At 43.5% G+C, this 12,342-nt stretch overlaps 1 protein-coding gene across 1 annotated transcript in view; it reads left to right on the plus strand.

Moving 5' to 3' along the window:
* The window catches only part of pcsk5a (proprotein convertase subtilisin/kexin type 5a), a 49,681-nt gene that overhangs the window by 17,213 nt on the left and 20,126 nt on the right, over nt 1-12,342 (plus strand). Inside the window, exons 16-27 of the mRNA XM_040000397.1 lie at nt 545-735; nt 941-1,025; nt 1,395-1,498; nt 1,627-1,765; nt 2,006-2,121; nt 2,372-2,474; nt 7,798-7,934; nt 8,390-8,590; nt 8,693-8,761; nt 8,921-8,963; nt 9,129-9,271; nt 10,504-10,704. Of these exons, the coding sequence (XP_039856331.1) occupies nt 545-735; nt 941-1,025; nt 1,395-1,498; nt 1,627-1,765; nt 2,006-2,121; nt 2,372-2,474; nt 7,798-7,934; nt 8,390-8,590; nt 8,693-8,761; nt 8,921-8,963; nt 9,129-9,271; nt 10,504-10,704 (1,532 nt within the window). The remainder of the gene's footprint in view (nt 1-544; nt 736-940; nt 1,026-1,394; nt 1,499-1,626; nt 1,766-2,005; nt 2,122-2,371; nt 2,475-7,797; nt 7,935-8,389; nt 8,591-8,692; nt 8,762-8,920; nt 8,964-9,128; nt 9,272-10,503; nt 10,705-12,342) is intronic.

The raw sequence follows: 12,342 nt of genomic DNA on the forward strand, positions 1-12,342 counted from the left end.
AAAGAAGAATGGGCTGGGGTTGCTCAGGAGACGAGTGTGAGATTTGCTGAAAACTTCAGGCTGTTATCCAGCAAAAAGGACACATGGCTGAGCATCAGGGGTCTGGTAATTCTGTCCTTGGTAGTTTTGGGGTTTTATGAATTACTTTTGCTTTTGATTGTACTAAAAACAAATATTTGTTCAAATTAAATTATCTAATTTATTTCCATGTACATTTTCCATGCAATTTTGTTACATAATACAATGTTAAATTTCCGTTTAATGGAATCTGGTCAAATTAAGATAACTCCATTTGTATACATTCAGTTTATAGCAAGCACATTTCCTTAATTATTAATTACTTGAATAAATAAATCTTTGATTCTACATATTTCAGTTTTATTTCAGTCAAAATTATTGCTTCATGCTTATTGAGGGATGAAAAATAGTTTTTATTTGAGTGTGTCCTCATCTCAAAAATTGACCCGCAATATAATTTTTTCCACTCCGAATCAATAGCAACACTCTCGTCCTCTGTGTCCTCTGGTTCATGGCTGTCTGATAGGTTGTGCATATCAGGATGTCCCAGGGGATTCTGGGGTGACCGACGGCGTTGTAAGAGGTGCTACGCCTCCTGTGAGAGCTGCACTGGAAGTCGGAGTGACCAGTGCACTTCGTGTCAGCCTGGCCATCACCTGACTGAGGGGACCAATACCTGCACAGCGATCTGTGGGGAAAACTACTACCTCGACCACGGTTGGTTCTGTTTTGTGAAATTTTTTGTGATTAAATTAATGCGACAGAAGAAGAAAAATCCTTGACTGGGTTACAGAGGAGCGGTTTGAATGCAGCTGCACTAATGAATAGTCAGTTGACATAACTGCAGTTGAAGGTATGTGAGTAAGATTGATTAATGGCTCTGATGTGTATACTCCATGCGTATTGTTTGATTTCCCCACAGATGCAAACATGTGCAGAAAGTGCAGTGAAAACTGCTTGAAGTGCACCTCCTACAGCATCTGCACAGAATGCAAACCACACACAAGGTGAAACAAACTCTCTGATGATGCTCAAATTAACTGCTCGGTAAACACCACTCCTTCTCCCCTAAGCCTCTGAGAATACTGATTCTCCTCACACACGCGAGCAAACACACACACAAGCCCTCAGCAGAATCATAACATTTCTAGAAAGATAGGTTTATCTTAATCGACACTTTGCTGTATCGCTACTTGAAAGGACAAAACATCTCGGACAAAGAGTTCGAAGTTTCCGGAATAAAGCGTTCACTGACTCAGTTCACCGAGTGTTTGTGGTGGTGTTGCTGTGGGATGAAAGCAGTGACTCATCCGTTTTGGTGTCACATGATTGACTGTGTGTGTCACGGTGCCACATGCTCGCTCCATCCTCTCTAGTCTACAGGGGAACCGGTGCCAGCGGAGCTGCGCAGCCGGATTCTACCATGACCCGCAGGAAGTCGCGTGCAAGCCTTGTCACCAGGCCTGCGCTACCTGTGCAGGTGAGAGCGGGGGTCAAAAGTCACATTTTGGTTTTGGTTTTTACTGCTGCCGTTTGCATTGCTCCTTTATGTCCTTTATCCAGTAATCCAGTTAAGTGTGTGTGTGTGTCTGCCTCATGCTGCACCAGGTGCAGGTGTTGAGGCGTGCAACACTTGTGCAGAAGGCTACTTGATGGAGGAGTGGAGGTGCGTGTCCTCCTGCAGTGCTGGCTTCTACGCCACAGAACCAAACCCAGAGATAGCTGATGGGCACAGGATATGTAGGAGGTGAGCTCACTGGTGTGTGTTCAGGTGTGGGAGGTTTGTTTATCTGCTGGTGGCAGGCCTTATTCTGGTGGTTGGCTTCCACGTGTGTTTGTGCTTGTTTTGGCACTCGTGTTTGTTGTTGCTGTGCGCCTGTATGGAGTGGGGTTTAGTTATTTTTTCTCTGTGTGTGTTTTGTGTGTGTGTGGTCAGGATTTTTGTGTGAAGGGTTCACTTGTTCACTCTCTGTGCTCCTCTCTTCAGGTGTGACGCCAGCTGTCTCACCTGTGTGGGGCCGAGCCGATGGAACTGCAGCAGCTGTTCCAGCGGTCACAGCCTGCAGAGGGGAGCGTGTGCTGCTGACACCGAGTGCACGGACGGTCGGTCGGCCGTCTTCCACGTTTTATTCTTGACACGATTGGTTCATAAATTTAAATGATATTTAACGCAGAAGCAAAATCCATTAATATGTGTCAGTTTAGCATGAAATATGCATTCTCATCTCTGAGTCATTCAGATTTTTTTTTTAAACCAGAAGTCATTCAGCCGTGGCACATGAAAGCCACCTCTGCACCTCAGATGGTTATTCATTTCTGAGTCAGTGTGCTTCTCCTGCTTTCTGTCTAACAGGAGAGTACCAGGACAGTAACGGGGAGTGCCACGCGTGCCACGCAACGTGCCTGAAGTGCACAGGGCCGCAAAGCGAAGACTGCATCAGCTGTATTTCTTCACAGTGAGCTGGACTTGACTGTTTTAGATTGAGTACATGCCACTGTTTCTCTATTATATATATATATATATATATATATATATATATATATATATATATTAGGGGTGCAACGATACACAAAATTCACGGTTCGGTTCGATACTTTGGTGTCATGGTTCAATATTTTTTCGATACAAAAAATATGTTCATGCCTTTTTAATTTGTCATTTATTAAAAATTATAAATATATATTTTAACTCAAAAGTACAGTTTTTAAATTTAATGTTGCTGAAACAAAAGTAATTAAAAAAATAAATATATCTCAGGGCTCTCAAAATTTCAAAATCCCTGGTAGCCCTTCGGGCAGGGACTCTTCAGTTTTTGGTAGCCCAAAATAAATGTAAGTAGCCTGAATAAAAAAGAGAGCAATTTTTTGATTGATGTTTTGTTTCCTGTTTTTTTTCCGTTACAATATTATACATTAAAGTATAATATTGTAAAGGAAACAAAACATTAATCAAAAAATTGTTGAAAAACAAATTACAACATTGTATAAAAATTACAATCATCAACTCAAATACTTGGTTCTAATTGAACAGAAATTTCTATGAACTTGTAAGAACTGTGTAGGACATGAATCAGTCTGTGTCAGATCCTGAATTTGAAATTTCCACTGAAGTCACGGGTAAGAGACAAGTGGAACCAAGATCGAGGCCATTTGCTTTTTGAAGTTTGCAAAGACTGCTAAATTTTGCCAGTGGTAGTTCACTCTTTGCAACATAGTACGCTGTCCTAAACAGATTTTTCAGGTTTATTTTTAGTATGTTATTTGCAATTGGTGTTTGTTCTGGGAAAGATATTGCAGACTGAGCAATAATGCATTTCTTGCATTTCTCATGGGTTCTAATGGGGGCCGTTCTTAAAATGACTGGTCCCAGTAACAAAGGCGCTTGTCGACTCAGAAATCGAGAGAAAACCAACAACACACCCGGCAGAACATTATGTTATTTACACGGGTGCACATAAGTGGTCCGCATGTGCGCATTCGCTGTCAAAATAAAAGACGCGCACCAGATAAGAAGTTGCAACGCGCGTTTGCGTCCATATAAAAAGCACTGTTTTTGTCCGCTAGAGTGGGATTTTCACGGCACATTCCGCAACACATCTCTGTGCGTTCATCATTTGTTTGAAGCCAGCTCACCTCCTGCAACCACTTTTCCGAGAATACGTGCTTCTTTTGTGGTTCGGACTCCTGACATTTCTTTGGAGGTGGAGGAACACCAAAGTAATTGCTTAAAGGAGCTTCTTCGACATCTTTAAGAGTTTTAAACAAATGTCTGTCCTCCCCCAGAAAATCTTATGTATGCAAACACACGTTGCAACTTCATATCTTGTGCGCGTTTTTTTTTTTTGTTTTTTTTTTTTTTTTTGACAGCTTATGCGCACCTGCGGACCACTTCTGTGCAGCCCCGGTTATTTAGCTCGTCATATTGCAGCCACAGAAATTCTTTTGTCCATGAAACCATAAAGCTGCACTTTCTTTTTACCTTATAGTCTGATTTGTCATAACTTTTCCGTTTTGTGGTAAACTTTTCTTTGGCTGTCACTTCTTCACCCTGACCTGTCTTATTTGGCTCAGCAGAACTGAAATATATATCCTGCTGCTTTTACACACACACACATAACGGTCAGCGATTCTCTGCGCGATCAACCTCTCACATGTTTAAGCTGCGGGAGATTTCACTTGTCATGTTTGCATAGTAAGCTAACGATTGATAAGACTATGTCAGAGGAATTGGTGCGCAAATTATCATCACTCACCAATCAGTGCTGTCGCTCTCTATACACAGTCACGCGGATTGCAAAGTGAAAGCAACAAACAAAAAGCGCAAATTTCAAACGCGATTTCATTTATGTCACATATTGACAGTGGCTCACCGATGCCATATGACATAATTACCCAGCTACATTTACGAAAGAATTGCAAAAGCATTTGACATATATTTTTCCTTCCTTACAACTAGCCCGACGGGCAGGGCAGAGATAGATTTTGGTAGCCTCGACTGGAAAAATCGCTAGCCCCGGGAAGTCGGGCTAGCGATTTTGCGAGCCCTGTATCTGATTGAGGAATACACTCATCTTTGGAAAAGAGAGTTTATTAACAGAGAAATGGCTCTTTCCAAATAAAAAGCTATACTATATGCTTCTTTCTGGGCTTATATTTCTCAGCAGCATATTGTAGCGGGTCAGGGCTGTTCGGGTTCTGTTTGGTACAGTTATGTTTGTTTATGTTGCCATAGTGACGGGTGACGCCCTCTTCGCTGCGACGGTGTGTCCCCTTACCACAGTTCACTCCGGATTGCCACAGTGTGACTAAGCAAAAAAACAAGCGCAAATTCACACGATCTCATATGTCACATTATTGAAGGGCTCACGATGCCCATGACTAACTTACCAATCTACATTTCCGACAGAATGCAAAAGCCATTGACATTTATATCTTTCCTTCCTATGATAGCCCGACGGGGCAGGGCAGAGATAGATTTTGGTAGCCCCGACTTGGAAAATCGCTAGCTCCGGGACGTCGGGCTAGCGATTTTGCAAGCCCTGTGTTACAGGCATGGCCCTTTAAGGATGAAGCCTGATGGGAAATGTATTCGGGATGTGTGTAGCGGGACTGCCTGGTGTGTGTGTGAAGAGAGAGAGCGGAGAAGGGGAAAAAGTAATGGTTAGCTACAGAAGAGACGAAAAGAAAATAAATAAAAGGAATATAATAACTCCCTCGACAGCCAGAGTTGTGTCGGCGATGCTCGCTGTGAGTAAACTGTTTCAGCCCACTGTACGCGGTGTTCGTGCCTTAGAGAAGAAATAAAGTTCGGTGAAGCAGTTTCCTACGCCTCCTTCGATCTTTTTGCTAGCGGAGTTGACCTGTATAGTAAGCTGTTGCCGGCTACGAGTCAGTTACGGAACCTTCAAGTAACTGCCAGAGGTTTCCTTACTACGGTTCGGGGCCGCGGATCTGGCGCGGTAACACCTGTATCTGATTGAGGAATCACTCATCTTTGGAAAAGAGAGTTTATTACAGAGAAATGGCTCTTTCCAAAGTAAAAGCTATACTATACGCTTCTTCTGGGCTATATTCTCAGCAGCATATTGTAGCGGGTCAGGGCTGTTCGGGGTTCTGTTTGTACAGTTATGTTTTGTTTATGTTGCCATAGTGACGGGTGCCGCCCTCTCGCTGCGCCGGTGTGTCCTTCCGGGGTCAGAGGGCGCCCTGTGTGTTGTTGTTGTTGTTGCTGTGCGGTTGCTGCGCTGAGCAGTTAGCTAGCGGCAGTGTTCTTCTGCAGGTGTCAATAAACGGCTGTGCTCCCTGGCTAGCTCACGGGAAGCAAGACCAAACGACACCTTCGTCTCCTCGTTGTCTGAGCTCGCCACATTGGTGTCAGAAGTGGGATGATGGTGGCACCCCATGTTCTGACCCGAGTGACTTTTCCCCCGCCGGTCGTGACCGGCCGGTGCGCCAAAAGAAGGCACCTGGACATTTGCAGGACTTTGTGTGGGGTAATGGGGTCGTCGGGGACGACTGACCCCTTAGGTGGGGGCTATGTAGCGGGTCAGGGCTGTTCGGGGTTCTGTTTGTACAGTTATGTTTTGTTTATGTTGCCATAGTGACGGGTGACGCCCTCTCGCTGCGACGGTGTGTCTTTCCGGGGTCAGAGGGCGCCCTGTGTGTTGTTGTTGTTGTTGTTGCTGTGCGGTTGCTGCGCTGAGCAGTTAGCTAGCGGCAGTGTTCTTCTGCAGGTGTCAATAAACGGCTGTGCTCCCTGGCTAGCTCACGGGAAGCAAGACCAAACAACACCTCTGTCTCCTCCTTGTCTGAGCTCGCCACAATATTAAACATATCAGGTCCCCATAAGGAGAATCATGTGCTAACGGCTGTCTAAATGACTCGGGTAAAGTTTGTAGCATGCATGCTTGTTGTTTTTGTCTGCTTCCACTTGTCTTTGCACTAGGATGATGTCGGTGTAAATGTGCAGTCATATTCGTTGTGTTCCCACTAGTGCTGTCAGCGTTAATCTCGTTGAAATGACGTTAACGCCACAACACGGCAAATCTCCATTAACGAGCTACCCCTGCCTGGGGCTAGATGGCCAACACGTTAACGAGCTAACTGTGCTAACACACTAGTTCCCACCCATGTAATTGAGCATTGCGTGGCACATCCAACATACTGTTTTACTTTAGTCCATGACCAAAATAATTCCAAACGCCAGATCTGAATGAGGGTGGGGGAGGTTCAATTTGCCATGTTGCAAGGAGAGCTTAACTTCTGTCTGGCTAGCTTGCCCTGCGCTCTTCCTTCTGACGATGCTGTCTGTGTTGAACGCTCAGTGGATCTGCGCTCGACAGTGCAGCCTAGGCGGAGTAGTCGAACGCAGATTCACTGAGCGCTCAACACAGACAGCATCGTCAGAAGGAAAATTGATAAAATAAATTACAAATTTTGTATTGTTTGATACATATGCATACCGAACCGAAAGCACTGTATCGAACGGTTCAATATCGATACAGTATCATTGCACCCCTAATATATATATATATATATATATATATATATATATATATATATATATATATATATATATATATCCCATATCAAACCTCTCAATAAATTATTATTTCTTTTTATTTTAACGTAAAAGTAGCACAAAAAAAGAATGTCTGTTTCAAAGCTTCAACCTGAGAGGATTATCTGCTGCTTTTCTTTGTCATGTGCTACTGCAAACTGACTAACTCTGGGTTCAGGCAGCCCTCACAAACTACAGATGTACTCCACCCAAGCTGCCCACTTGGAGCAAAATATAAATAAAGCACAAAATGTGCCATTTATGGTCTGTTAGTTTTTTAAAAGTTGCCTCAAGGAAACTGTACCTTAACACTTAATTACTTAATGATAAGCATCATCCTATCACCCTTTCTGTTCCTGTAATCCAAGTTCTGACTCCATGAATGGAGGGAGCTCTGTGAGGGAGATAGCATCTGTGAAAGGACTCCACTTCTTGTCATGAATGAAGCATACAGCTCGTGGCTATTGTTGTCATGCTGCTGACCAGATGTCTCCCTGATGCTCCTCATGGATAAAATGTCAAAAAAGAAGACTCCCACATTACCCACATTTCAGCCAACATTCCCACCCTTTCTTCTCCTCCTCCCTTTGTCGGCACATCCAGCTACATCTCTGTAAATGCACCATATGGTACACGCTGGGATTTAAATGAGTTCAGCTCATTTACATACTTATAATTCATATGTGTTGATTTTGTGATGTTGATGTTGCCTGCTGCAGGGCTCTGGATGAGGGCCGCTGTGTGGTGGGATGCACCAGTGGGAAGTACCAGTCGGGTGGTCGGTGTCACCTGTGCGACCACACCTGCGCCACGTGTGTGGACGCGGGGCCAGCCAACTGCACGAGCTGTGACACCGGTGAGTACGAAATGAGCAGCTGGCGGTAAGTGTGACGTGGTGTTTGCAGTATGTGAATGGAAACCTGGCTGAGAGATTAAAAAGATGAAAAGGAAGGAAAAATTATATTTTGTAAAAATAAAGCCACAAACTCCCCAAGGGCTACACTAAAACTTTAGGCTGGAGCCTATCCCAGCTGTCATGAAGTGAGAGGCATGGTGCACACCATGTACAGGTGTACAAACGGGTTCATCCTCATTTTCATGCGCCACCCTCCCTGACTCTGTCTTTATTGTTTCTCACACTCTTCATGAATCCATCCGGAGGCCCCGTGAGCCACAGGCAGTCCTCACTGAGGCCTTCCCCAAACCCCAGCCACAGATTAATGCTTAGTCCATTCACCATTCTCTTAAAGAAATGGCCTCAAACCTAACTACAGACGTGGCTTTCTAGTGAAATTGCTGTTTATTCTCCAGATAAGTTTAAGGTGGAGCGTTACCTCTATAAAGGCATGTGTCTGGACGCCTGTCCTGAGGCTTTCTACCACACCAAGCAGAGGACCTGCGAGCCCTGTGTAGACCACTGCCGACTCTGCACAGGCCCCAACCACTGCCTGAAGTGTAATGCCTCCTACTATGTCTCTGATGGATCCTGTGTTAAGCTGGAGTGTGGGGAAGGTAAGCAAGGTTGCATGTTGAGGAGTGTTTAAGGAGCGTTGTTTCACACCTGTCTACACTGACCTCGCGCTCTCACCCTCCGCTCTCTATCTCCTTTCTCAGGTGAGGTGGAAGACCCAGATTATGAGGACTGCATGGCCTGCGAGCAAGGCTGCAAGAAGTGTGTCCTGTGTAAGTCACGACCCAGTAGCCATAATAAAGTTTTCCCAAATGAATGTCGCCCACAGTGGAAAAACATTAAGGTTTCCCCGCCCCTGTAGGTCCTCTTAAAAAAAAAAAAAAAAGGCGGCTGAATTTTTCTTTTTCTTTTTTTTTGTCTGCTTTTGACAGATAACCCCAGGCATTGTCTGTCCTGCATTGAGGGCTTTTACAAGTAAGGCTGTGTGCCTCGCTCTCACCGTGTGTGATCTCGCCACTCTGGGCTCACTTTTCTCTTTCATTTAATCTCTGAGCTAATGCAAAAGACCTCCGCTGGCAGTGAGAGTAGAGTTCATGTTTGTGTGTGATGCAAACATCAACCGCTGCTTTTTGTCGTCAGTTTCCAGGATGGCTGCTACAAAAACTGCCCGGCTAAGACGTACAGTGTAGAAGAAGAAATGACCTGCATTCCATGTGACGACAACTGCGTGAGCTGCGATGAACACGAGTGCTACTGGTGTGAGAGCGACCTCTTCTTATTAGGTAATTTGCCCTCGTTGGGTAAGACGTGAAGCTACACTCAAAGAATATTTTTTGCCCATATAAACACTGAAACAATCATTTTGCACAAAATGCAACTAAAATCTATAAAATCAAATTCATTATTCATTCAAATAATTATTCATACAGGAAAATATGCTCAGTATAAACTAAATGCATACAAATCAATTTGCAATTTACATTTCATTCGACCAGATTCCATTAAATGTAACATTTTTACATTGTAAGTATGTAACAGAATTATATGGAACCTTCATGTAATTAAATTACTTACATCAGCATTTTGGGGATAAATATTTTTGGAGTTTGTAAAGGATTATTTACATCATCGTTATTGAAGTGCTATAAGTTATCAGCATGGACAGAGACCCTGTCATCATTTTATTTGCAATGACATATGAAATCATTTTTTAAGAGTAAAGCATGAGATTAGATGGATTTTTGTGATGCGTGCCATTAAATGCTTTAGTATTATAACTATCTAGATAGAAAATATAATAGGCAAGTAACTGGATAGGTCAATTAGTGCACAAGCAAACAAAAACTGAAATATTATTTTATAAAAATGGCATATCCATCCATTTCTTAGATATAGTGAAGGAGGCTATGTAGATGGTTGGTCTGACAGAAGAGGATGCTAGGGAGAGGCAGGTGATCTGCTGTGACTCGTAAAGGGAGCAGCTGGAAGATGAATAAGATCCATTTTCTTCCGGTTATCCAGCTCAGGCCCATGAAGGGTGTGATGGAGGGTGACAATCCCAGCTGACATAGGGCAAGAATCAGAGTACACCCTGGACAAGTCACCAATCTGTTGCAGGGTGACAAAGAAACACCTATGGCCAGATTTTAGAATTTTTGAAAGTTAGAAAAGAAAGAAAAGCTTTAAGACAACATGGATAATCCACAAAGGACCAGTTGGACCTCACCAGTCCTCCCAGTCTTCAGTAAAAATAATTTTTTTCTCACAGATGGTTAGTCATTTATTAGAGCAATCATTAAAAACCAATGCAAATGACTTATTTTTTCATATATTAATATATTATTAATTATATTAATACACAGTGATACTGTCTTTGGGTAATTTAGTATTTTAGTAATTCTAAACTTTTTAAACTGATGTGTGAAACTGCTGAAGGCTGCTTTAATGTGAAGTGCAGCCTGCCCACCTGGATCACATGAAGTACTTATCAGAGGCTATGTTTTTTTGTCCTCAGAGGGGAAGTGCGTTTCAGAATGTCCGGATGGTTTCTACGGCGATGAAGACTCCAATAACTGCGAGGAGTGTCACTCGGACTGTGTGACATGTAGCGGCCCCGAGGACGAGGACTGTCTGTTGTGTGAGGAGGGAAAGGCGCTAGAAAATGGAGAGTGTGTGTCTGACCATGAGGTCTGTCCCATTAAGACCTTTCTCAGCGGTGAGACTAATACTTGTATTCCACTAATCCATCTGTCTGCCCATAATGAATCAGGGATTTGGGCACTTTCACAGGAGCAGAAAAGAAATCTTGGAGGGTAATTGGTCTGTGTGCCACTGTCCCTGAACTCTGTACCAACTTAAGTACCCAAAAACAGAATGCATGTCAGCCAGACACAGAATTAGAAATAATTGATTGTGTGCGTTGAACATTTTGTTCCCTTCGCAAATTAGTTTGACAGACCTTAAACAATGTATGGTAATTAGTTTGAGGCAAGACATCTTAATTATTAGAAACTTAAATAACTCTGAGAAAAGTGCATAGGTTAATACAAATATTGAAAACGAGCACGGGGAAATAAAGTTATTCTCAAACTTTAAATCTGAGCAGTGACAAAGCTCAATTTAAGTTTCAAATGAGTACTCGTTTTAGGTTTTAAGTCTTCGATAGCTTAGATAAGTTAGATGAGTAATGTATCATCTGTTGAATCTAAATAAAAAGCAAAAGGACAAGTAAGGGTTTATCCATGATTATGTTGGAATTAGTTTTTTCCCACTTTGTGTGAACTGTAGCTGCATGTTTTGCAAACAAACAAAGTTTCAGTATTCATCCCACATAGCAGACAGGTCTGGCCCGGATCTGGTGTCAAGCCGGCACCTCTGGCTGACTTCTAGCATGGTAAATGGTATGTCATCCAGATATGGGCCAGGCCTGGCGTAGATGGCACTGTTTATGTGATGGCATGCCATATCTGTCCCGATTGTGGTTTGGTTTATGTGGCCCAGGCTCATAGAAAACAGGTCTGGCCTGGACCTGGCATCAAGCTGGCACTTCTGACTGACTGATGTCATGGCAGAGTGTAAACCAGACGTGGGCCAGGTCAGGCAGTGATGTTCCTATGTGTTCCTATTTTCCTCTTTTAGTTAGAAGACCCAAATGCCATGTTGCAATACTATACTGCTATAGTAGCCAACGTTTCAAATGCAGGTTTCTGAGTGTACACTTTATCCAAAACCTAGTGAGGGTTTACTCATGTTTACCACTGGATGGCTGTAGTTCAGGAGGTAGAACAGGTCACCTACTGATCGGAAGCTTAGTGGTTCAATCCCTGGTTCCTCCAGTCTGCATGTCAAGAGTGTGAATATGTATGAATGTAGTTAGGAAGCACTCAGTTTAGACAAAGTGTGTGATTGGGTGAATATTGTATAGAGCACTTTGAGGAATCCACGAGAGTAGAAAAGCGCTATATAAGAATCAGTCCATTCACTGTCTGAACAGAGTGTTGTCATGTTACTTTTGCACTATTATGTTCCGGCACATGTTGTAATTACATGGCTTTATTAAGGTACACATTAGGCTGACATCGGAGGCCAGAGCTGAAACTGTTCTGGGCCAGCACAGGGCCAGCAGTGTGTCTGCAACTGGCCCGTGGCTGCACACAACTTACACATGGCCCACATACCGCAAAGAATGACAGTCCTTTGGTGGCCCAAACCAGGTTTGCCAGAGGTAATCAACACATGGGCCAGCACAGGACCACCAGTGTCTCTGCAACTGGCCTTGTGCTGGCCCATGTGTGGGCCACCTCTGGCAAACCAGATCTGGGCCACCAAAGGGCCGTCATTCTTTGCGGTATGT

Source organism: Simochromis diagramma, unplaced genomic scaffold, assembly GCF_900408965.1.
Source record: "Simochromis diagramma unplaced genomic scaffold, fSimDia1.1 OVJJ01000596.1, whole genome shotgun sequence".
NCBI classification, from domain to species: Eukaryota; Metazoa; Chordata; class Actinopteri; order Cichliformes; family Cichlidae; genus Simochromis; species Simochromis diagramma.